The 26,870-nt window shown below is 47.5% G+C and overlaps 1 protein-coding gene across 2 annotated transcripts; it reads right to left on the bottom strand.

Moving 5' to 3' along the window:
- SLC34A2 (solute carrier family 34 member 2) lies at positions 491-26,870 on the bottom strand. 2 transcript variants are annotated; one of them, XM_005681484.3, is made up of 13 exons: positions 26,772-26,870; positions 15,388-15,502; positions 15,148-15,282; positions 14,061-14,189; positions 12,527-12,670; positions 11,244-11,355; positions 9,164-9,359; positions 8,177-8,272; positions 7,648-7,768; positions 6,328-6,495; positions 4,688-4,804; positions 4,467-4,591; positions 491-2,857 (listed from the first exon to the last, which is right to left on the bottom strand). In XM_005681484.3, the coding sequence occupies exons 2-13, from the start codon at positions 15,497-15,499 to the stop codon at positions 2,231-2,233; spliced, it is 2,082 nt and encodes a 693-aa protein (XP_005681541.2). In that variant the 5' UTR covers positions 15,500-15,502; positions 26,772-26,870; the 3' UTR covers positions 491-2,230. The 2 variants fall into 2 exon arrangements, with proteins under 2 accessions (XP_005681541.2, XP_013820023.2); XM_013964569.2 differs by lacking the exon at positions 26,772-26,870 and adding an exon at positions 26,092-26,290.

Genomic DNA, 26,870 nt, shown 5'->3' with positions numbered 1-26,870 from the left:
CTTTATTTGAAGTGAAGCGAAGTCGCTCAGTCGTGTCTGACTCTTTGCGACTCCATGGTGTGTCCATGGAATTTTCCAGGCAAGAATGCTGGAGTGGGTTGCCATTCCCTTCTCCAGGGGATCTTCTCAACCCAAGAATCGAACCTGGGTCTCCTGCACTGCAGACGGATTCTTTACCATCTGAGCCACCAGGGAAGTCCTGCTTGCGTTTAAAGCTGGCATCACAATATAAAGAGGAACCATAAAATTCACACTAATAATTTTAAAATGTCAACTTGGCATTGAATAGTAATTTTTTTAAAGTCAAAAAGAGGGACCATGGTCGAGAGGAAAACTTGGCATTTTTCCTGCATTTCGAATGAGGGACTCCACAAATTACGTAGCTGGTGCTGTTGCTGAGTAGTGACATTAAATGAGGGAACGACCTCAAATTTTTTGGAAATAGATCTAGGAGGTCCTTATTTCCCTATGATTGAAAACAACTCGCTCCTTTGGGGTTTTATCTTTTTTTATTTCTCTCACTTCCCACAACCAGTTTTTTTAAAAAAGAAACGCAGGTACAAGGATCCAATTTTTTAAAATCAGAGTACAAAGAGGACCACAGCCCTGCCCAGATTTAACTTACATATTTACATATTTGGAGAGGTGTGTGGTGTGGGTGTGGCTGCGGAAGCACGTTTAAAAGGCTGTATTACAAAATATACAAAGGTGGTCTTTCTTAGTAGAACCTGGCCTGGTTTCCAAATGAGAGCGCTACATAACACAAATCACAGTACTACTTACTATATAACTTACAAAAATGCTGTACAGTTGCAGGAGTATAAATAGAGAGTATAAATGGCTCTGTTTGGGAATCTGTATCTACACAGGGAAGGTCAGGGGAAGGCTCAGTTTGGTATCCCAACCTGCTAAAGTGATTGAGAAGCTAGAATGGGGAAGGACAGGGTCTGGGAGCACGGCTGCATTGATCCCCTTTCCCAGGCTTGATTGAAGCTCACTCACTCTCCAGGGAGAACTAGGTTTGTTGAGGGTAAGAAGCAATGGCAAGAGGTGCAAATAATAATACAACGGGGGCTCTCAAAGGCACAGAGAAGGCATCTGGACCAAGAAGGAGCACACTTCTTGGATCCACAGACATGCACGCACCCCACTGCCACTTGATCATGGTTCTGTGGGCAGTCCAGCCATGCCCTGGTTTCTACCCTCAGTGAAAAATTTGAAGCTTTGCAGACGTGGAGAGAGGGCACATGAGCAAAGTTCATTTATGGATGGGACTATGAGACAATGTCTGGAAAGAGGTTCTGGCTTTGAGGGAAGGAGGGGTGGGTGCAAGTATGGGCGGAAGCTGACCCAGATAGTCATTTTGTACAAGGAGCCAAGGGGCACAGAGAGCTGTAGAGCTGTCCTACGCTCAGGCGCTTTATGATTCAGGGGGCAGAATGGAGGGGACTCAGAACCGGCCGGCATATCTTACTCCAGAAGACTCAGCAGGGGTGATTTTTATCAGCACTAGGCTTTAGCCAGAACATATGCTGGGTTAGCTGGGTTAAGAAGCACCCAAGGCTCTTGTGGCAGAGATGAACCATCTCCCTCAAATGTCCCCCAATTCCCAGCACTCATCCTCCACCTGCCAGCTCAGGAACAGGACTGCTCTTTTACGAAAACCCTGCCAGGGGATGTGAGGAGCACTAAGAAGGGGAAAAGGCCACACCGATGGTATTCTCCAAGTCCCAGACAGTTACACCATTTCCCGTGAATTGGGCTGCCCTTGGACTGTATGGGAGCAGCTGCTCTTGACTGAAGCAGGTCTTTGATAAAAGAGAGATGCCTGAGCTGGATCATAATAAAGAAAAGTGTACATGAATATGCACCTCTGAGAACCTTCCTTAAATTCCTCCCTTGGGGCTTTTCCTTTGGAAGAGGATGGTCAGGGGGTAAAAAGCCCTATTGACCAACCCAGCTGTGTGCTGGGGAAATTGCGATCATCTCTCCGGCCAGGTTTCACTAATTCTCTTTCAGTGTCGTTTTGTGCCTTCCCGAGCCTCGAAGGCCCAGGGAGCGTGGGGCTGGGATGGAACTACTGTGTGGGCTTGATACACTGGGCCAAGGGAATGAGAGCTGGGATGGATGTCATTTCTCAATGGGGAAGGAATTCCCCTGAAATGGAGGAAGAACCAAGAGGGAGCGTGTGGACTATGGGGCCCTCCTCCTGTCTCCGGGCAGCCCCTACCTACAAGGCTGTGACGCTGGAAACGATTTTGGTGCCTGAGGCCTCCACTTCAGACTTAGTGACCCCATCCTGGGCCTCTTTGTCCATGGCCAAGTTGTCGAATGCCTCAGGGGACTTGACCGGCTCGTCCTTCACCTCCTCCAGGTCTTCGCAGCACTTGCTGCAACGGCAGCACCTGGAGCAGCCGCACAGCCCGCAGCAGACGCGGCAGCAGACGCGGCAGCAGCAGCAGCAGCGCCTCTGGAAGCAGCTGGTGAGGGAGGTGATGAGCTTGTCCCAGGGCTCCAGGGAGCGCATCCACAAGGGCAGGAAGTCCCAGCTTCGGAGCTTCTGGGGCAAGAAGCCAGGGCAGCAGGACTGCAGGATCTTGAGGACCACCACCAGTAAGATCACAAGGACGATGGGCGACGCCACGCCTACCAGCACTGGCCAGCCAAGCAGGGAGAGGCCGAACACCCCCAGAGGGATCAGGAGGAAGAAGATGATCAAGTAGACGATGGCGAACCAGCGGTACTTAGCTGAGACGCTGCCCAGCCCTTTGGCCAGGCGGATAGGCAGGCGAGTGAACGGGATTGGGTACCACAGGATGATGCCTGAGATGTTGAAGAAAAAGTGGCACAGGGCGATCTGAAAAGCAAGGGGTTGGAGAGGTGAATGGGTTTGCCTCACGGAGAGAACAGGGCGTCATCTAGAAGTAGAGTCATGGGTCTTCCTCACCTTAGTAGCTCAGCCCAGAGTGGGAGGGATTACATTAGCTGAGGGCCTAATGTGTGTCGCTGGGGGGCGGGGGGTGGGTGGGGGGAGTGGGACGGGGGTGGGTGGGGGGGGAGCAGGCCAGGTGGGGAGAGGGGAAGGCAAGGGAAGTGACCACCTGAATCACAGTTTAGTTTTCAGGGCCTGAAGTTTCCGTTAGGCAAAATCTAACAGTGAACTTTGAGAAATTGAGGCACTATGAGGTTAAGCTATTTTCCTCAAATCACACAGATGGGAGATGGAATTCAAACCCAGATAGCCTGGCTCCAGAGGCCATACACTTTGTACTTTCTTATATGTTCCACTAGGAACCGTGCATGATGTTAGGGGCTTTGGACCAGCCCTATCCAATGCATTAGTCACTATCCACTGCGATGTGGCCTAAATGTAAAATACTCGCTGAATTTCCAAGACTTAGTCCAAAACAATTGTAAATGACTTTCCTGGTAGTCCAGTGGTTAAGAATCCACCAGCCAATGCTGGGGACATGGGTTCGATCCCTGGTCCAGGAAGATTCCACATGCTATGGACCAACTAAGCAAGCTTGTGTACAACAATTACTGAGGCCGCACTCCACAACAAGGGAAGCTACCACAATGAGAAGCCCACTCAAGGCAACAAAGATAGCTCCCACTCACTGCAACTAGATAAAGCCCATGTGCAGTAACAAAGACCCAGTGCAGCCAAAAGCAAATTAATAAATGGATTAATAAATTAATTTTTAATAAAGGAATATAAAATCTCACCATTTTTAATATTACATGTTGAAACGATAATGGTTCAATCAAACACATTATTAAAATTAATCTCCCTGTTCCTTTTTGACTTTTAAAACTGCAGTCCTAAAAGTTTCAGATTTCATGAGTGATTCACATATTCTATATTCATTCTATACTTTGATCAACAGCATGGCTTTAGACAGAGCCTCATCAGATCTTTAAAATAATCCTACAGAGCTAGAGATTATGGTTCCTGTTTTTCAGATGAGGGAATTGATGCTCAAAGGTTAGGCCACCTGTCCAAGGGCACTGGGTGTGTAAATGGGGGACAGTGATTCAGACATCAAAGGTCATCTTGCCCAAGGTCACCTAGCTGATCCAGGCAAGGCAGATCCCCCTGATTCTTCAATGCCAGGCTTAGGACACAAGTGACCTCCCATTGTCCAGGCAGAGTTTGCCAAGAGGAGGGCAAGGAGACAAGAAGTGGTATCTATGTTTCTGGAATACCCTTTCCTCCTCCAGCAAAACAACCACCTCACCTTTGTTTAAACAACCTCTGGTGATGGGAGTCTGATTACCACCCTAGGGAGCAGGTGCCTTTGGTTGTTCTTAAATCTGTCTCCCTGAGGCATCTCCACATCACAGTTTTGGACACAACAGAGAAAAGCTTGACTTGGTTACTTGTTTAGAAACCATGTGCTTACAAGACCATGGATGGGTTTGGATCCCACCCAGAGCCCCTGTTCCATGAAGTATTTCCTTACCTGGAGTGAGCTTTTCAAAGTATTTCCTGGGCTGGCTAAGGCGGCCAAGATGGCAGTGGTGGTGGTGCCAATGTTGGCACCTAGCGTTAGTGGATATGCTCTTTCAACGGATATCACACCAATACCTGGGGGGATGAAAATACAAAGCCCGTGGCATCAGCCCCAGAGGATGGCAGGAGACGGTATCAGCAGACAGAGGGAGACTCAGGGGAGAGACTCACCGATCAGTGGGGTCATTGCAGACGTGAACACAGAGCTGCTCTGAACGATGAAGGTCATGCCTGCCCCCACAAGGATGGCCAGGTAGCCAGTCACCCAGCCAAAGGGGTAAGGGAAATCTGGAAGACAGAGGATAAGAGATGCATCACAATCCTTCCGGAGGAGGCGTGGGTTGGGAGGCCCAGCTGGCATCTCACTAGGACCCAGGCAGCAAAACTGGGCCAGAGGTTTGAGTTGTGTAAACGCCTCTCCATACCCACACAGAAGTCTGAAGCTGCAAATTGGATTTTTTTAGCATTTTTTCACCTTGCATATTCGAACAGTAGAAGTAAGGATGTGTTGCCAAGACAAAAACACATATTCACTGGAGTTCTGAATGCTGAACCCATCTGTTATGCATGGAATGTTTGTGTCATTTCCCCCACCCCAAATCCATGTGTTGAAACCCTAACCCCTAATGTGATTGTATTAGGAAGTGAGGCCTTTGAGAGATGACTAGGTCATGAGGTTGGAGTCCTCAAGAGTGGATTAGTGCCCTTATAGAAGGGAGAGCTTGTCCACGTGAGGACATGGTGAAAAAGCAGCCATCTATAAACCAGAAAGTGGGTCCTCACCAGAACCCAACTGTGCTGGTGCCCTGACCTTGGGCCTCCCAGTCTCCAAGACTATGTGAAATAAATTCCTGTTGTTTAAACCATCCAGTCTATGAGAATTTGTTACAGTGGTTGGACTAAGTGAAGTTATTCAGTCATGTCCGACTCTTTGCGACTCCATGGACTGTAGCCTACCAGGCTCCTCTGTCCGTGTGATTCTCCAGGCAAGAGTACTGGAGTGGTTGCCATTTCCTTCTTCAGGGGATCTTGCCAACCCAAGGATCAAACCCAGGTCTCCGCATTGCAGGCGGACACTTTACCCTCTGAGCCACACTAAGATGTCACCCAAATAACAACAAAACACTCTGAGCATTCAGACTCTAGCTTTCCTCCTGTCTTGGTCTCCCAGTGCTTCATACCCTCCGCTTAAAGGAGCACTGAGGATGTGAAGCAGCTTGGAAGCCCCAGAGACCCTGTTCTTGGCACCACCAGTCCAGGACCATGCCCCGCATAGCCAACAAGCACCCAGAGAAGAGTCACTCAGTTCACCCTCATGACAACCTTGGGAGGTAGACATCCTCAGCCCCATTTCACAGGCAGAGTTCATGGGGTATGTTTTCATTGGCCAGGATGCCATTCTCAGCAATAGAGTCTCACTGGCTGTTTCAAAATGCTGAAATTTCTCCAGAACCACATTTTCTTCCCAAGAGCTGAAGGGAAATAAGGGTCACAGTGGACTTCTGGTACCCTTTATTACCTAAGGGATCCTGACAGACTCAGTAAAGTCCTGGGCAAACAGGGAACCTGGTAGGAAGGAAGGCCTAACCTACAGCGATTTCAACTTAAGCTGGCTCTTTTTCAAGACCTTGCAAACAAGTGCTCCTCAGGCTCCACTCAAAAGGAGGATTTCAAAGGCAAGTGGCATTGTAACTTTCACAGCTTCTCAAAGCCAAGACAGAAACTCCATGTAGAGGCTGTTGCTAGAGAATCAACAGGAGCTCCAGTGACACCACCCCTAGAAGGTCCAGAGTGAGAGGCGGCAAGCTTACCAGTGTTGATTGTCTTCTTGATGACAGCAGCCACCTGCCCCCTGAGCACAGAGCCCAGGAGCTTGACAATTAGGATCAGGCAGGTACAGAGGATCAGCAGGGAGGTTATCAGCAGGATGACGCCAACAATAGCATCTGAGAGGTTGAAATTCACGAAGATGTGTCGGCCTGGAGAGACCACAGACAGCCCTTGTTAGGAGGGCATGGAGCCCCTGACGGCCACAGATTGTTATTTATTCCCCAACATCCTTCTGTCTCAAAGTAACAGAATCTTGGTTGTCAGCTTGACACAGGGCAGCCCAGAATAAAGACCGCTCTTTCAAGCCTCCCTTGCAGCTAAGTAAAACCCTGAGGTTATGCTTAGGCCAATGGGATCTCATGAGGGTGAAGATGTAGTAAAATCCAGGGGCAGACTCAAACCTCCAACTCCATTCTTCTGCCTCTAAATCCCATTCCACATTTTACTCATGATAACGAGGATACCTACAAGTATTCAAGGAGCAGATTGGGGCAGGACGGGCAAGTCAGAGTGGGAGCAATTGTTAATTATAAAACTGCTTGTGTTTTTTCCTTTTTAAAATCCCTGTGTGTCCCCATGATGATTCCAGAAAAAACATGGTTATTTTAATGGATGTACAACAGCGACAATACAAGAGGTGATACATTCACATGGTTCTGTGAGGTAAACCACAACTGGAGTAGTAAGGTGTACGGCTCAGAATTAATGTGGGGATGCACGGAGAGGAGGAGAGGCAGAGATATGCAAGTGGGCACATAAGGAGTAAATGATTAGAAGAACTAGCATCAGGGCCATAAAAGTCCAGAGGCAACAGTACAGCTTCTTAAGGAATCGGAGCATCAATGCTCCATCTGGAGCAGCAAGCTCACTGCTTTGTTCACTACTATAGCCCCAGTGCCTCAAATGGGGCCTCCTGTACAACAGGGACTCCTGACTCAAGGGTGATGGTATCTGTTCTGTCAGGCTATCATCTCCCTACAGTTACTGCCAGATACCAAAGCCCATGGAGGGAGTGCTCTGGAATCTGTTGATGAGTTCTGAATTGGCCTGGAATGGCCAGAACTTAGTTTCAGGTCCTAGCTCTTCCCTTTACAGGGGGACCTTGAGCCTGCCCCCGGTCCCCAGCCTTAGTTTTTTCTGCCATGAAAGCTCACAGCTCACTGTCCCATGTAGGATTGGTGTTCAGTGAACCTCACTGCCCTTCTTTCCTTCACTTACTGGGGCTCCAGACAGATAGGAAATAACCATCATCACCCCAGACAGCCTGTCCCAGTGGCTGATGCTCTGTGAGTTCCACTCACACTTGGCAATGTTCTCCTTGTAGGTCACGTTCTTGATGGTCCAGGTGTACAAACCATCCGTCCAACAGAGAGAAGGGGAGGTGCAGTTCTCAGGCGAGGGGACGGTGACATTTCTCTCAGTCTGGGTGGCAAACATGAGAAATACTATGCATAGTCTACAACCCTCACTTCTGGTGGGGCATGGAGGGAAATTCGGGGCATCAGGGGAGACTCCTAAATGTGGGGTACTGCTTTCACAAGTCCCTCTATAAATGGAAGCAAGGTGGCAGCCAGAGATAAGCCCAGAGACATGCACATAGTTAGCCAGGAATGACATGTCCACGATGTGGGTTCGTCCTGTCTGTCCTACAGCATGTTTTTCCGTCTAGAAATCAGCGACTTGAGGATTCTCACTGGCTAGTTTTGACTTTTCAGGAACCCTCAATTTTTCTTTCTCCTGACCTTTTATATGCCCAATCTGAAGGCAAGATCTTGCTTTATCCAGTACAGACAAAAGAGCTAACCCAGCCAGCAATTACCAGAAACTTACCACGTTGGTAAAAGTTTTGCACCAAATCTTGATCATACTTTTGTTTTGGACCGACTCATCATTCATTGCAATTTGGTTGAGAATACTTTTATCCAGCTGAGGAGAGCAACAGACAGAAGAGAGTCAGCCCATTGTCAAAACTGATGTGGGACAGATGTTAAGCTGGTAAGAGGGGCTCTGAGGACATGAGCCAGATTGCAGCGGTGAGACTCACCCTATCTGCACTCTCAGGGCAGAGCATAGCACCTTGATGTCAGTGGGTGCTCAATAATGAAGGGCTGGTATGAACAATGGACCTGTATCTAGGAAGCGTGCAGTAAAAGATTCATTGGATAATCAAATAAGAGAAAAAAAATGAAGCTAAGAGTGAACGAGCAAGGTCCAAGCTGGCCCCTTCTCCCCAAGGCAACATCTACAAAGCGTTCTTTCATTTACTTCAACAATATGGACAGACCCTAGTGAGCAGACGAATAAGATGGGAGGAAAGGCAGTCAACTCTTCCTCTCTGGCTGTGAGTAGGATGTGACTTTAATCAGGGAGGCCAGGGGTGCCAAGGTCAGAGGTGGGAATGAAGTGTCCAGTGGACAGTCCTTGAGTCTCGAGAAGCACTCACTACCACCCACCACTCCCACGCTAATAAAGATGACACACACGTGCTGAAGTTACAGAGATAATAAATGCCAGTTACTCCAGGAGAAGGGGATGGCAGAGGACGAGATGGTTAGATAACATCACCAACTCAACAAACATGAATTTGAGCAAACTCCAGGAGATAGTGAAGGACAGGGGAGCCTGGTGTGCTGCAGTCCATGGGGTCACAAAAATTCTGACATGACTGAGCAACTGAACAACAAGAACTCCACCCCATCTGGTGTTCCTGAAGTTCTGCCTCCCTTGGTTTTTTTCAGAGGCAGCTAAAGGGCAGTGATTACAGACCCTCATCCATCTCTTCCATCCCACTTATCTCTTTGCAGAAAGCCAGGTTACCTGGATAATGAGCTTTGTGAAGGGATCTGTGATAACTTTCAGAAGTTCTGGGGCTTCCTCTCCATTCTTGAAGTGGAAGCTCTCCACTACTAAGTTGGTCAGGCGCTCCAGGTAACCGGTGGCAGCCTCCAGAGGCAAGAGCACCAGCACGGAGAGCCAGTTGAAGAAGTCATGGACGGTGGCCCCCGCAAAGGCCCTGCAGGAAGAGAACCCCACCCCAAGACAGATCAGTGGCTGGGTACCATCTAGGCAAGTCATCACTCGTATTATCTGCCAGGTGTCACCTACCTATATGCATGTAGGTATACAATCCCACTTTTCTTCTTACAGCAATCCCCAAAGTGAGTGGTATTAATACTACCCTCTCCCCGCCCCACCGCCATTCATCAGATGAAGAAATTGAGGACCAGCAAACAGAGGAACTGAAGATCACTGCAGCAGTGCTGGGTCCAGGAATCTCATCTCCTACTGCCTGGCAGAACATTTCCCACCAGATTAGACAGTAGACAGTTTGCTCTGTGTAGGGGAAAGGGAACTATCAATAGAGGTTATTTTGGCTGCAATTATTAACTTAGCAAGTGGCTGTTTGAAAAAACTTCATCAAAACTACTTCTGAATCATGCATACTGAACACAATTCTTCCTTTAGAAATTTGCAAGTACAAATTTTTACTTATGCTTCCTGGAGAGGGTGATTTAAGACATTTTCATACACTGCTGACTCAAAGTGTTACAAATATTTCTTTGTAGTTTGGAAAACTGTTTAAAAAAAGCCTTATAGGTGTTTGATATAGTTGTTGTTTCAGGAATCTATCCAGGAAAAAATGACCAGAAAAGAATACACATCTCCAAAAATGTTATTGAAAGCAATCTATTTAAATATCTCAGGGGGGGGTGAGATAGATCAATTATATTCTATGTGTACACATTATCTTATACAGAGGGAGGGTGAGACAGATCATAGACTGTCACTATGTCTCACTACTTTGTCTATTATAAGTGTAGAACTCTATCATTTTTAAGATCAATTAGAACATGGTGACATACAACAATTTTATAAAGAGTGTTTACTGAATGTCTCATGTTATGTGTCTGTTATCATAGGACAAATATTGGCCATGTTAATAGTCCATTTAGCTGTATGCTGTAGCGTATTTTATACCTAATAGTTTGTACCTCTTATTTCCCTACTCCTATCTTACTCATCCCCCTTTCGTCTCCTGAATGGTAACCACTAGTTTGTTCTCATATCTGTGAGCCTGCTTCTTTGTTTCATTCATTAGTTTGTTGTATTTTTTAGATTATACATATCAGTGATATCATGCAATTCTTGTCTTTCCCTGTATGACTTATTTCACTTAGCATAATGCCCTCCAAGTTCATCCATATTGCTTCAAATGACACAAATCTGTTCTTTTTTGTGGCTGAGTAGTATTCCATTGTATGTATATGCGCGCGTGTGTGTGCGTTTGTGTAGATGGATCACGTCTTTCATTCATCTGTTGATGGACACTTAGGTTGCTTCCATATCCTGGCAATTCTAAATAATGCTGCTATGATCATTGGGGGTGCATTGTACCTTTTTAAATAGGTGTTTTTGGCTTTGTTGGATGGGGACCGTTTTACTATTATAACAAGCTCTGGAAAAACCCATAACCAGTCAGAAGAGAGGCTGGGAAATTGTGTTTAACGGAAGCTTTAGGAAGTTATAATTATTTCCAAGTGAGATAGTAAATGCTATTCTAACTGGCCTTGTTTTAACTATGCCACAGGTCAAGCTTCTGGCTAAAACTTGTATTCAGGCAGCCCTGACTAGGTGCCAGGCACCTTGCTAAGTATTTATCTATATGATTGTGTTAATTTCTTTAGGCAACATGGAGGTTGATAGATTCTGTTATCCGAGCTCTGCAAATCAGGGAGCTGAGTTACCAACTGATAAGTATGTGATCCCAGCCTTCAGCCCTGCTCCGCTGTAGAGGTCCAGGGATAACAAACATGCTCTCTTGTCAATGACAGTTAGGAAACCTCGGCCACCCCTATATGGGCCTGGTGGTGGCCAAGGCTGGCTCCAAGCCTCCTACCTTCTGAACTCTTTCCGGTCCCCTGCCTGCATGAGCGCCACGATGGTGTTGGTGATTGAAGTCCCAATGTTGGCCCCCATGATAATGGGGATGGCAGCATTCACGGGCAGCACTGGAGGGTGGAAAAGAGTAAGTCAGCAAGTTAGCCAAGGCGAGGAAGGCATATTGGCTGCGTTCCTGATGTGGCCCAAGGCAAACTGACTTCATTCAGGCTGGTAATCCTCTAAAACACCAGTCTTAATCTCTTTAGGGTCTGCACCTCACTGTGAATCTGAAAAAAACTTGGGCATCTCTCTATAGAAATAGCCATGTATGCCAAAGAAGATTAAAAAATTACAGCACTTAATTGCAGGGAATTCAGAGACTCCACAAAGCCCTCCTGTTTAAAAGTTTCAGTTTAAAAGTCTAAAAGTTCCATTCTAAGTCCCTCTGTCCCCCCATTCCAGATGGCACGGTAGCTTAAAGGAGACTAGGAAACAATGTATAAGGACTTGTGTATTTATTATGGAAAATTTATGGTAATATCTTTTTCTCACAAAATTAATACATTGCCATACATTCTAATGTATAAAAGTATAAAAGTACAAATAAAAGTATGTTATAAAAGTATTAAGTATAAAAAATATAAGTTATAAAAGTATAAAAGTACTTTGTGGAAGTAAAGGATATTTTTCTAATTTTGTCCTCGAAAAGTTGTTCTACTAAATTTTAGATAAAAATACTGGTTTGGGTTGGAAATTAATCAGTTCAAACTGGCTCCCCTCAGAGGGTTTGTCTCAACATAGTCAGGGCAAACGTTGAGTGGGTTCAAGTTTGTAAGTCAGGTCCCCAAGCTCAGATGCCTCAAGGCCAACATGTGATGTGATTACATGAGGTTTTATTCTTAGCCCTGAGAGCAATGATGGACATGTTCTAAATATATGTGGTTCAATATGGCAGCCATTAACCACATGTGATCCTTTGAAATACAGGTCTTGCAGCTGAGCAGCTGAATTTAAGGTTAAATGAAACAGCCACATGTAGCTAGTGGCTACTAGACTAGACAACACAGTTCTAGAGAATTCGGAACTGAGTCTTCAAGTGTTGGGGCCAATTATAAGGCTCAGCCCTGCCTGGGAAGGGAAATAGGAGGCTGCCCACAGTCAAAGCAGAGCACATCATAATTGGACAAGTTAGGAAGGTAACGGCAACAAGCCTGGACATATTCAGAGTAAATCCCAGCCTCCCTAGCTGACCAGGGAAATGCCTGAAATGTGTCTGGGCTCACAGGTGCCTAGACTCACGTGAGGAGGCCACCATACTGACGACGATGGACGTGGAGGTGCTGGAACTCTGCACCAGGACAGTCACCAGCACCCCAATCACCATCCCCGCCAAGGGGTTGGACATGATGGAGTTGTTGTTGAAGAATTTCCCAGCTACCTTTCCTGAAAAACAAACCCATAACCATGTGATGGACGTTAGGTGGGCGCTGAGTGACCAGCCTCAAGTTACTGGCCGGCGGCTGTAGGTACCAGCCTGCAGACTTGCTGGTGGTATCTCAGGCTTCTCCCCAGTGCTGCTCTAATCCCACCCACCCCTGTTCCTCTTGTCCCTTCACCCTGCGCCTTCCTATCTACTTCAACCACTTTCATCAGCAAGCCCTCCTCTTTGATTGCGAATCTGGCCTCAGCTCTGTACTTTGTTTGATGAATGCCAGTGCCTCTCCTGATGGCCTTGTTCTGGTTAGGGATGTATTCCCAACTCACAAGATTTATCCATGTAGATCTTCTCATTCTTCTCTATCCAACCCCTTTGATTCAAGCCCCTAGCCCCATTCCATAACTGAACACTAGGAGCATCACTTGAGAGTGTGCTCTGAGACCATCAATCCATCCCCCCAGTTAATGTTTAAAAGAGTGGGATGCCTTGTCTGAGAGACAGCAAGGCCCCTTGCTGATGCTGCGTGGGATAGGGGCAGACCAGAGTGGCATTCAGCAAGTCAGTCTGCCCCTCATGCTCCCGCAGTTCTCCTAGACCACAAAGATGAGTTCTCAAGAACAGAACCAAGAGATACAGAAACCTATGGTCTTCCATGTCACCAGATCTCAGCTTGAATCCCACTATGCCAATTACGGGCGGTGAAACTCAGTGCTGGGTGAAAAGCTTCTAGAGCCTTGGCCCATTCCTCTGTAGGTAGGAAGGACTTTGGGAAGGAATGTTTAAGACAATGCCCCTATGTCAGCAGGCACTTAAAGGGCTGGCTCATACTACTGTTGCCCATCAGGGATAGGCAGGTGACCAAGCACACAGTAATTTCACTTCTGGATCTCCTCACCCCTCACTTCCATGCTCAGTCCTGGGAGGTGTTTAGGCAACTGCAGTGAAAGCAGATACCCCAAGGGACCCCTGTCCTTCTCCAGCAAAGGACCAACTTTGATTTTTAGTAGTTGCTTTAGCCTAAGAACACTCTTAGTCAATAGTCCCCTCCAGTGGGGAGGCCCCAAGACAGCCAGAAACCCTCACATAAGCCTTCAGGTCAAACAACTTCCTGTCCAGGGATCACAGACAAACACAAGGAGCTGACGGCTTGCCCTTGGCATTGGCTCTGGCTTGGCCTAAGCCACTTCAGCCAGCCTATCATAACCCTCTCATGACCATTGGTTTTCTCTTCTGTAAATTGGGGGCATGACTTCAGATCATCTCAGGTGACTTCCATTTCCAGAACACTCGGTTAGACTGCAACTGCATAGGGCTTGCTGAGCTATGGCTTTCTGAAATAAATTCACCAAAACACCACCACCACCACCCCGGACCTTTGACTTCTTCCATCCATACCTCCAACCAGCTGGAAGGCACTGCTCAGGACATCCAAGGAGCACACGAAGAAGTAGAGAAACACCAGAAGTAAAATAAATTTCCCAATCCCTTGGAAGATGCAGAGAATCTTCCCTTTGGTGTCTCTCTCTGGAGGAGGGGAAAAGGCATGGCTGAAATACTGAGAAGTTTGACGATGAGCTCAGAACTCCCCCAACTCCCCTCCTAGCCAGGCAGCTATAGTCTTAAATCTAGCAAGACCTAGCAATGGGATGCATTCATGGCTGGCTCTAGTTTTCAAATTAATTACCACTGGAGCCCGTTCAGTTGAAACCTGTGGTGAAATGTCTAAAGGATTGGGCTCTTGGGAGGAGGGGGTTGGTGAGGTCTGGGGCACACACGGGCAAGAGCAAGCGTCACTGATGAGCCACTTAAGAGCACTTGCTCCCTGCTAAGTGCGAGGTCAGAGATAAAGGCTTTTCTAAGCACCTTCAGAACCATACAGAATATTTTCAACAAAGTGGCTGCAAGGTAGCAATCACAGCCTCCATCTGGGGAGGGTCTGGGCCCTCGTATGTCCTGGAGGGCTACATCCTGGGCTGTCGCTTTCTCCACTCACTTTTAAAGTGATTCTCACGTCCTCCCTCCCAGCTCTCCTCTCCTACCTGACCTGCAGACTGACCTCACTGTCTGGAACAGAAGCGCGGCATCTGCTTGCATCCCTGCTGTTTTGTCTGTGCAGACTACTTTCTATAATCTCTCTCTGACGCCCACATTGAGGTCTGGGGACCCCTCTTCCCCAATCCCCAGGGGTCTCAGAGACGGGGCCTTGTCTATTTCCTGCTGCATCCACGGCACTGGGCAGTGCCTGGGACCTGGTTCAGCACACAAGGAGCTGCCCAGGGTCTGGTCTGGTTATAACCTCGGTTCATTTGTTGAATGAATGAATGAAAGGATAAAGCAGCCCCCAGTCATCACAGGAGGCTTGACTCTTAAAGCCAGGACCTTTGCTTGAACAATGACACCAAGGTGACACTGTAAAGATAGTGATCTCAATCTCTTGCCAAAGGGCAGTCCCCTCCCACATGCCTCAGCTGTCCTCATTTACCTGACCACTTGATCCCCGTGTCCTTAAGCTCGGGCAGGTCCCAGGGGTCTTCCACCTCGGTGGGCTCCTCGATCAGTGCCGCAGTGGAATGAGACGGCACAAGTTCTATCTTGGTGATAGGGGCGCCGGTGTCATCTGCCCAAACAAGCAGAGAAAGGCCATGAGGAATGAGGAACCAGGCCTGGGTCTCCTGGGGCCTTCCCAAGGGGGACCAGCCCAGGGCTGGAGAGGGGCACTTACCTTTTTCAGTCTCCTTGCCTTTCTCAGGCTTGGCAGACTGGTCACCATCGGCCTTCACAGTGTGTTTCTCCGAGGTAGGCTGGGCATTTTCCAACTCAGGCCAAGGAGCCATGGTCTGTGATAGGAAAACAGCTTAAAGAAGCAGCCACTGAAAGGAAGCCCACTCAGTTTCCATAAGAAGAGACAGTGGTTGCAAAGATTCATGCTTGTACGTCCTAAGTGTGGACCCTTAAGCATCGTATTTCATGCCTCTGGAGGCCTCCCTCCCTCGCTCACCCAGGCTGTCACTAAACCAAACCACTGTTTTCTATGTTTCCATCCTAGCCTCAACTCCGTACACCAGCCGAGCCTCCTTTGGTTGCTCTGCCTTGGTCTGTCCCGACTCTCTCCTTTAGTCAGAAAGGGAACACGAACCCATTCATCTTCATCAACTCGTGATACCACTAAGCCCTCACAATCATCCAATGGGCTCCCCATCTGCTTCTCATGAAAGGGCAAGCTCACCTGCAGATCTGCAACAGACCTCACCTCGTGGACTTCTGGTCTGTGTCAATGCTCAAATACACTCTACCTGCTTCACCTGCCGCTGGGTCCCCTGGAAGCATGATATATTAGACCTGGTTTAAAGCCCACAGGTGCTCCTTATCAGTGGGCATATGTCTAGGAGAGTCCCTTTAGGCCTCTGAGCCATCTATAAAATGGGGACAATGCTCCCTGCTTTGTAGGGTTATGAGATTAATGGTTATGTCCAGAAAGTGCCTGGCAAATAGTAGCAATGATTACTAGGCTATGCTGCCTGGATTAACAACCCTTTGTCGGAATCACATTCTTCCCAGCCTCTGATAGAGACTTCTTCACAACCCATTTTCTCAACAAAGCCTTTCTCAGCTCCACAGAGAGGAAACCTGGCTCCCTACACGCTGGGACATCCACTACTTGCAGTTCTTGTCTTGACACACTTCAGACAACGCAACCCAAAGGACTGGAATAAACAATTCACAGAAGAGGAAGTACTAGTGGCTCAAACACTTATTACAAAGTAAGAGTTTGGCCTCATTAATGACCCAAGATATGCAAAACAGTGAGGTAAGTTTCAACTATCAAATTAGCAAAAAATAAAAATTTAAGTATAATGTACCATTCTGGAGACAATCCAGTGAAATGAGCACTGCCAAAGTTCTGGAAAGAAGTTGGCAAATGTCTAAACCCTATACATATTTCATACATCTCTGACCCAGTAATTTCACCTGTAGAAATTAAAAATCTAGGGACAGTTTTTTTTTTTTTCTCTCAGAAAATCAAAAGTACTGCCTTGCTCTGATCACCTCTTTGGAGAGGGTTTCCCAGAATCTGGCTGTTTCCTTCCATTTTTCTTCAACAGAAATAATTTCTGCTTGTCAGAAGGTAAGGTCTACCAAAAAAGGGGCCTTTGTCTTGCTCTAGACCTTGCATCCTCAAGGTCTAGAGCTCTGCCTGGGACGTTGACGAGGCCCAGTAAACACTGACTGATGGATGAACGTGATGCAAACCAAAATGCACTCTTATTTACAGGGTCAAAAACAAAAACCGGAAAACTACTGTATTGACTATGGTGCATCCACGCAGCAAAGAGCATGCTATTATAAAGAACCAGCAAAACAAACTAAATACAACCTCAGGAAAATGTTTTAGAAAAATTGTGAATAGAAGGCATATTTATGTCCCATTCATAGCATGATTGCGATAAGGATCCAGAAATGTTCCATGGGGTACACAAGGGGTGGTAGGATTGTCTGCAATTTTTATTTTCTTCAAGAGATGCAGCCCCATCCCCAAACTCACAGAAGTTAAGTGATTCAGGAGCACTTGTATGGTTACTGTCACTCATACCGATAAAGCCAGGAGTTAAAAGAAGCTGATTCTGTGAATTCCCATCATGAGAGGATTTCATGCATTTGTTTGGCCCAAGGAACTTTCCCTGTGTGACTGTAGACCATGGCACATACTCCTGTGATCAAAGCCAACATCCTGCAGTCACTGGCTTCCAGGAAGGCGCAGACCAGGTCTTTCAGCTTCATAAGCACCCAGCACCGGGCCTGGCACCTAGGCTTCATGTGCTTTCTGAACAGGATGCTGGGACCTGCCTAGCCAGCAAGAGCCAGTAGCTGTGCTCAACCTCACCACCGCCCATTCGGAGAAGTGTTGTGATTATTCTGCCATTATATGGCTTCCCAAGATGAAGAACCGGCTTTATAGCACAAGGAGCTCAGCTCAGTGCCCTGTGGTGACCTAGAGGGTTGGGATGGGGTGGGCAAGGAGGTCCAAGACATATGTGTACAAATAGCTGATTCACTTGTTGTACAGCAGAAACTAGCGCAACACGGTAAAAGAATTGCACGTGCATTTCTGCTCAGTCGTGGCCGCCTCTTTGTGTCCCCATGGACTGTAGCCTGCCAGGCTCCTCTGTCGATGGAATTTTCCAGGAGTCAGTTGCCATTTCCTCCTCCAGGGATCTTCTCAACCCAGGGATCGAACTCATATCTCCTGAATCTCTTGCACTGGCAGGCAGATTCTACTACTAAGCCATCAGGGAAGCCCCCAAAGCAATTATACCCAATTAAAAAAAGAAAAACTCAGGTACACGGAGATCTGTGACTTGCCTAAGGTCCCACATGGCAGAGCCTTGAACCCAGGTGAGTTTCCATCCAGTGTCCTGCAGTACAGCTGACCATCCTACGTGGGGCAAAGCCCACTGCTCTCCAGGCCTGCTGATGGGGCACCATCCGGGGTGTGCTGAGAGGCAGCTTACAAGGCTCGGCCTGGGCAGGGGAAGTGGGGTGAAGCTGGGTGGCTGGGGAGGAGAGACCAAGGCTGATCTGGGAGAACTTCAACCTCAGCTCAAGGCTGCCACATCTGAAATGTGGATTTGAAATAGCTCTGAGGTTAAAAAGAAAATACAGGGCTGGCTCTAGGTTAGGTATTATATAGCACAGAGGTTTAGAACCAAACCCCAGCTCTGCCCCAGATACACTGAGACTTTGGGCAAGTCACTCGACTGCTCTGTGCCTCTGTTTCCCATACATTGGAATGTGGTTTATGTTTATAAACCACTGGGTTACTAGGCAGCTTCAATGAGTTAATTTCTGTACAGTAATCTGTTCAATAAATGGATCCTCTTAACTCCTCTTATCAACACTGCAAGGGGTTCATGTTTTTCCCATTTTATAGATGAGAAAACCAAAGCACCCAGACAGATGAAATCACTTGGCCCAAGGTCACAGGCATGATTTGAGAGTTTCTCTGACTCCAGAGTCCACATGCTTGCCTCTCAATGACTGTATGATCTGGAACTCTCCCGGAAGGAGTGAGTTATGCATTAATAGCATCAAAAGTGATATCTATCTGATTAAAAGCCCAAATCTAGACAAATGGAAAAGATGCTTGCTTTCACGTTCTAGTGGAAGTCAGCATCCCACTTACTCCACACAGAATCCAGGGAGGGGACCTTTTCTGGTAGCTCAGAGGTAAAGAATCCACCTGCCTGTGCGAAAGACTGCGAGAGACTGAGTTCAATCCCTGATCCAGGAAGATCCCACATGCCTTAGACGCCTGTGTGCCACAACTACTGAGCCTGTGCTCTGGAGCCTGGGAGCCACAGCTGCTGAAGTCTGGGCACCTAGAACCCATGCTCTACAGCAAGAGAAACCCCTGCAATGGGAAGCCTGCACACCACAACTAGAGAGTAACGCCAGCTCCACAACTAGGGAAAAGCCCACGCAGCAACAGAGACCCAACACGGCCAAAAATAAAAAAAATTAAAAAAAGATTCAAGGGAGGAAGTGAGTTTCCCACAGTCTCCAAGCATCTCCCACCCCAGATATCTGTACAAAAGCACTTAGCCTGCATCCAAACCACCTAACTACACTGTTCATGGACCATTTATGTGGTCAACACTTAGACATTACCTTAACTTAAGTCCAACTCATTTCCCCATCATTCCCAAAGTTCCCCTTGGTGGAACTCTGCTGTTTATGTGACTCCTGTCACCATCAGCCAAGAATCTCCAAGTCAGCTCTGACAGCTCCCAAACCCAGCCAGCACCAGGACTGTGCATTTTACCTTGGAGCAACTTGGTTTCTGGTGTCTGCTTCCTTGGGGCCACCTCCTCATGCTGAGCCTCTGTATCTCCTGCCTAGAGGGACACAGCAGCCTGTTGAACTGATTTGGGCCCCAGTCTCTCTCTACAGCTTAACTTTCCCAACACACAGCTGTGATCGTGTGCAGTCACCTCTTTATGGCTTACTGCTCCCCAGATCAGAGAAGGCAATGGCACCCCACTCCAGTACTCTTGCCTATAAAATCCCATGGATGGAGGAGCCTGGTAGGCTGCAGTCCATGGAGTCGCTAAAAGTCGGACACAACTGAGCGATTTCACTTTCACGCATTGGAGAAGGAACTGGCAACTCACTCCAGTGTTCTTGCCTGGAGAATCCCAGGGACGGGGGAGCCTGGTGGGCTGTCGTCTATGGGGTCGCACAGAGTCGGACACGACTGAAGCGACTTAGCAGCAGCAGCAGCTCCCCAAATGATCCCTGGCCTTGGTCACACCAGCCTAAAACTGGGACCCTGAACCCTCTCCTCTGCTTCTGCCCAGGCATCCCCCCTGGCAAACAGAAGACCCTCCCCCCATCTTTCTCTCCACCTGTTTAGGCTCAACGCAAGCCCTCTCGCTCCCTCCTCCACCTGAGTTCCCCAGGCCTCTCTAGTCTTGCCCTTCTCTAAGGGTGTGTCCTGTCCATGGGACTCATCTGGCACTCACCACTATCACACACCACTGTGATATCTTTACTTGATTTCTGATAACAACAACTCCCATTTCAAAGAGTGACAAAGAGGTGCCAGGTGCTATGCTGGTGCTTGACAGATATGTCACTAAAATCTTTAGGCAGAAAAGGAGTCATGAACGTGCTGTGCTCAGCTGCTTCAGTCGTGTCCGACTCTGTGCGATCCTATGGATTGTAGCCCACCAGTCCTCCTCTGTCCATGGGATTCTCCAGGCAAGAATACCAGAACGGGTTTCCATGCCCTCCTCCAGGGGATCTTCCTGATCCAGGGATTGACTGGGTCACCTGCTTTGCAGGCGGATTCTTTACCACTGAGCCAAGGTACACATTTCATCATGAACACTGACATTTGCAAACGGGAAAAATCTGTGATTCCAAGACATCCAAGCAACTTGTTCAAAGTCACCCAGTAGGTGAGTGATGGAGCCAGTTTTTAAACACAGCTCTACCTGTCAGGGAGGTTGGGGCTCTGATCAAACATATCCTTGGTTGGGACATAGACATATCTTCACAGAGCACTACTTTTACACACATAAAGGGGCAAGGGAATGTTAAATGACTTACACTATTACTGCTAAATGATGTATATTTGATTAACCTATGAAGGATTATTGTGATGATCAAGTGTGTGATCAAGCCCTCAGAACCATGCCAACATATTGTAAACTTATGTGATTATCAATGATCATACTAAAAGCATGGGCATATTATAGAATGCAAAATGTATATAGGGGCATTTTGAAGGGAAAATTTGGTAATTCTATCACCTCTTTCTGTTATAATCTGAATTCACTCTAGAGCTATTCTTCTCTTACGGACATTTACACTGCCTTCTCAACTAGAATTTAAGCTTTGGAGAGCTGGAACCTTGTTACACGTTTTTCTCCCAGAGCTCAGCAGACCACACATAGTAGGTACCGTACATCTGTGAATGGAGAAGTCAACATCCAGGGTCTACTGAAGGAACACCTTAGATCCACACTGATCATGGCTAGGAAACAAATCATGCCTGAATCTTATGATGAGTGCTTGCTCCTCATCACCATATGCAAGCCTGTTTGGCCAAGATCTGTTGGATGGAGCAGCTGTCTCAAGAAGCTACAATCTGGATGTCATAGCAGCCCAGCTTGGGAAATTCTCATCAGCAGTAGGTATTATTTAAACTATTCCCAGTGACTGGATTTGACTAATCAGAATCATTTTCTTTTAAGGGGCATACAAAGTAGCGAATTCAGAACCAGACACTTCCATGGCCTGAAATACAAGTAATTCACAATAATAAAAGCAATGGAATGGGCAGACACTCATTTCCACTGAACTGGACAGAAGGGAGAGTAGCATATGGCCACAAGGGATTCAACAAACTATAGTGCCTTGAATACTTCCTCTGTGTGAGGCCTGTGCTGGCTTCATTCCTCTCTGGGTCCTCATTTCCTATTAATCAGCATCACCAAGAAGCAAAGGCAACATTCTAACGGAAGTCTCTACTCTTCCTTCCTAGAAATCTTGCTTCCCCTACTCCAAGTTCAGCCATCTGTCCCACGCCCAAATCCCCTTTCCAGACACATTCCTGATGAAACAATCATTTTCCTACATCCAGTTCAGTAGTCCTCCTTGTCCTTGGCTTCTGCATCTGCAGTTTCAACCAACCACAGATGGAAAACATTCAGGGGAAAAAATTATTCCAGTTAGTTCCACAAAGCAACAGCTGAATACGCAGCGCACAGGCAACTATTTCCATAGCGTTTACATCGTATTTACAACTATTTCCATAGCATTTACACCGTTAGGTATTGTAAATAATCTATCTAGAGATGATTTAAAGTATATGGGAGGACCGCATGGGCTATATGGAATTACACTATTTTATACATGGGACTCTGCAGATCTCAGGATCTGTGGTAAGTCCTGGAACCAAACCTAGCAGACACTTGGGGACCACTGTACTTCACTGTCCAGTACATTCATCTACTCTACCGTCACTCACTGGGTGTTCACGGTGCTAGCCACTTGCAGGAAAGAAGAGAATGCGCAGGTCCACATATGCACGGCCCCCGGAGGGGCAGGCAGCCAGGAGCCATCTGACCCAGCCCAGGGCATGCCGAAGCAGCTGGACAGCCCCTCCCTGTCCTCCCCACCCCACAGCTCAAGATGTTCTTCTCAGCACCTAGAAAGTGGGGAAATGCAGGCCACCAGGTACCCACCCATTGCACTTGGCAGTGTGGCCGCAGAGTCCCTACTCCCACAGCCTTCCCAGTCACCAAAGCCTCAGCGCCCTGAGCAGGCTGACCCTGCAGATTCCAAGTAAAGGGGGACTTGGAGCAAACGCACCATGATTAGCCCTGAGACTAGAGAGCTGTTCAGCCTGCTGCTATCACAGTGCCTGGCATACCACCCGGAAAGAGAACCATGCGGCAGGGGAGGGCTGGCTCTGCAGAGCCCTGCCACTTACTGTGTGAGACTCTGAGCCTCAGTTTCATCTTTTCAAAAATTAGGGACAATGTGTCTCCCTCCCTAAATAGCTGTTATTAGACTAACTGATTAATGAGCGTAGTTGAGGCCCCGAACAGAGTGCCTGGCAGAGTAAACACTCAGCACTTTGTGAAATGAACTGCATCACAAACAACAAATAGACTCAACTCCACTTCGCCCCAGCCCATAAGTTCATCTCGGTGCACAGCTGAGTGAATCCCGGTAAATGTTTGTGCGGCCACTGAATTCGAAGGACGTAAGAAAAAAGGATCTACTGTTTGTTCTGTGATGCGGGAGTGTTCTATATGATTTGTGACCTCATTAAATCTTGGGATAAGGAGATCTTCTTTCCAGTTTACGAAGAAACTGAGGCACAGAGAAACTGAGAAAGTCTCACAGCTACCCAAGGATCATGCTAAGTTGCTTCAGTCGTGTCCAGCTCTTTGGGACCCGGTGGACTGTAGCACGCCAGGCTCTTCTGTCCTTGGGATTCTCCAGGCACGAATACTGGAGTGGGTTGCCGTGCCCTCCTCCAGGGGATCTTCCTCACCCAGGGATCAAACCTGCATTATGTATCCTGCATTGGCAGGCAGGTACTTTACCACTAGTGCCACCTGGGAAGCCCAAGGACAAGAGTCTAATTTGAAGCCAGGACTGCTGGTTCCAAAGCTAGATGGCCTTTCCACAGAACCCCACCAAGTGTTGAGATGGAGGAAGGTGTTAGATATCCTCCAGGCCCCATCAGAGCACCTACCTCGGGTCCAGGCTCAGTGGGGCTCTGAAGGTGTCTGGGATAGCTAGCTGCCTGACGCCTCTGCAGGGGTCAGGCTTACCTAGTCATTCAGACAGCTGGAAATGCCAGTCAACATACTCTAAGGGCAGGCTGCTGACTCCCCACAAAGGCTCAGGCATACTAAGGGCCTGGATTCGGTGTTTATGTCCAAATTTTAGGAGGCTCAGCTGAGCAGAACAGTAGGCACTGAATGAGCCTGATGGAAGATGTAGACTGAATCTGAGGCCACTGCTCCCAGGGGTGTGGCAGACACTAGTGAGCTTGTGGTCCCCTCCAAAGGCTTTCTCCCATCCCCCTCCCTCTGATTCAGCTGTTCCCTCTCCCCACCTTCGCCCAAGGCTGTGCTCTCCTACTACCTGCCAGAAGCAGAGAAGGATTAAGTCATCCCTTTTGGCAATTTGGTGCTAATACTCAGAAAAATGTTTTTTATTGCCCAGGTACAAGATTAGTGACTCTGACTACACATCTGCTCCCTTTCCCCCACCCTGGGCTCCTCTCTACAATTGAGCTGACTGTACTGATAACTCTTTTGGCTCAACTTCCTGCATTCACATGTGTATACGATGCCAAGAGGAACTCTTGAGGGCCAAGGGGAAAAAAATCAACAACAAAAATTGCTCAGCCCTTCTCAGACCTGGGCAGTGGGGAAATGTAAGGCACCTGGCAGTCACCCAGCCCCTACGCTTTCCATTGTTTGAGCCTCTCCAACCAGGACCTGTTCTGGGGCCACCTCCGCTCAGAACAGCAGTAGCTCAAGGCTATCTGAAGAAGTGGGGAGAGGAGGAAGGAGGCAAGGGGCATCGTCCTACTGAGAGACTGAGACACACAGGTGTTTTCCCACCGGGTTGTGACCTCCGCAAGCACAGGGGGAATGACCCCATTCCCCAGCATGCTGGACAGTGTCTGCCAGCCAAATATTTCCAGAGGGTTTTGTGCCAGGCCCTGCAGTAAGCCCTGTTAACAAATTAATCTATTTAGTCTCACAAGCACTTTATGCATTCCTGTCAATTTGCTTGAGGTGGCTCAGACAGTAAAGAATCTGCCTGCAATGTAAGAGACCTAGGCTCGATCCCTGGGTCGGGAAGATCCCCTGGAAAGGAAATGGCAACCCACTCCAGTATTCTTGCCTGGAGAATTTCATGGACAGAGGAGCCTGGTGGACTATAGTCCATGGGATCACAAAGAGTCGAAACAACTAAGTGACTAACACTTTTTACCTTAGTATCAATGCTATCCCCCATTCTACAGGAAAGGAAATTGAGGCCCAAAGAATTAAATCACTTTAAGTCACACCAAGCCTGTAGAGACAATTCCAACTTGAGTATTTAGACTCCAGTGGTCTCAATATGCTTGAGATACATTTTCCTATACTTTGAAAGAATGACCAAGAATTCAAAGATTCCCAAGGATGGTGGTTACTTTCCTTCAACTTCCTCTAAACGTCACAAAGATAATCCCTGGAGAACAGAATGGGGGAGGAAGGTGTGAGAGACAAAGCAGCTCGGTTTTACCTCGATGAATGGCTTTTAGACTTTTGAAGGCATGAACTAATAGGATTTTTAAAAGACATTTACACTATCACTTTAAACTAAGACCCTTTTCACCAAGCACACTTGCCCTCATCTGCACTTCCAATTTATTTTAAAATAAATCCTATAATTAACTTATAACCATATTATTTTTGCATTGTATGGAGGGTGTTAAAAGAGCTAATTTATAAAAGACAAACATCTTAAAATGCATTGTCATCTTTTTGCCACCTTCTTTCCAAACACTTTTGCATCTTTAAATTCACTAGAATTAATTCCACTGGGATGTCCTGATTACTCCCTGCTGACACTGCCTTTCTGTTCCCAGGGTGGAGCTGGGGGGAGGGCAGGACAAAGGCAGGGTGGAAGGTGGCTAAGAAGTAAGTTTATTTCAAATCACTGATCCTGAGAAGCTACTGTCTTCATTAAAGTGAATTCAAGCAGTACATATGCCCACTTAGTGTCTAACAGCAATAAACCAGACATTCATCCTCCCAAAACCGGGAACTTATTTCAATGAAATTGTTGAGTTGACTTAGGGTGGATTTTGGTGGGGGCAGTTTAGCACTGAGTCTTTACAAAGCATGCACTTCTAGCCACCAGTTCCCAAAGTTACAAAAATAGAGATCATTATCAGCTAACTGGCTGGCAGGGGCTAGAGATTCAAACATGCTCAACAATCTGAAACAATGGTCACTGCCATGAGGCACACCTTTTTTTAAGAATACCCAATGCAGAACAGATTAGAGGGTTCCAGCCCAGGAGGAGAGTGGTGTGGAGAAGAAAAAGTCCAACAGGGCTGGAGCAAGCAGAGTTAACCCAGATCTCATGATGAACCCAAATAGGGAGGAAGAGAGGATTCTAAATGATGAAATCCACAAGCTGCCTCCATGAGATCAAGTTTGAGAAAGCTGCCTCTTCATTAAGGGAATAGGAGAGACACTCAACCTCAGTGCCAGCAACCCAGAGAATCTGAAGACTGAATTAACTCCACTCCACATGCCTCCCTCTTCCTGATCTGGAGATGTTTGATCTCCCCAACACAACTGCACGTTGCCCACATCTCCCTAGCCCCCCACCCTGGTACCTCTATCTCCAAAAACACTGGAAAACTGGAGGCTCCGTTCTCCCAAGACAAGCGGAAGGCTGGGCCCTTTGCTGATGCTGCCTGTGGTGATGGGACTAGCAGACTAGGACTGTGTCTTGCAGCCACTTTGGATAAATAACCCTGCCAACTAGAACAGCAGCGTGTGGAAGTCACACTACATCACTGGACAGCCACCGAAACCTGGAATTTTTGCAGAAAAGACAGACTTTTTTGTTTCCCTTCTTGGAAAGAGGTGGGACGGGGCGGGGGAGGGGGGGTGGGGTGGGGGTGGGGGGACTGAGGCCTCGAGGCTCACAGGGACCTGCCTCAGATCACACAGCTAGTTAGTGACCAAAAAGATAGCCTAGCTGTCCTGATTCCTATGTGGCAGGAATCCCCCCACATCTTTAATTTTAGAATCCCCAAGTATGCCACCACTAATAGTGTAGTCACTGGAATTGAAATAACAGCAACAGTAATGACATTAAGAAGAAAAAGAAAAATCTGAAAGTGTGGAGAAAGTTACTTTTTTCCCTCTTCTGTAGCCCACAGACAGCCAAGTTCCTTGAGATCAGGATCGAGGGAGATCTAAAAGAATTAAGTAAATTAAAAGTGAATTAAGTTTCTTTCAAGAGGCAGGAGAGAGGAAGAAGCGCCCAGACCCCAGCGGCGGTACTCACTGGCGCTCTCTACGCAGGTAATGAACCGGAGCAGGCACCCAGGTGGAGCCCGGCGCTCTGGTATATATAGGGAAGGTATTGCGCAAAAAGGCCGGCGGC

Source organism: Capra hircus, chromosome 6 (genome assembly GCF_001704415.2).
Source record: "Capra hircus breed San Clemente chromosome 6, ASM170441v1, whole genome shotgun sequence".
Taxonomy (NCBI): domain Eukaryota; kingdom Metazoa; phylum Chordata; class Mammalia; order Artiodactyla; family Bovidae; genus Capra; species Capra hircus.
Note: the sequence above shows the minus strand (reverse complement) of the source record. Positions and strands in the feature narration are given on the sequence as shown.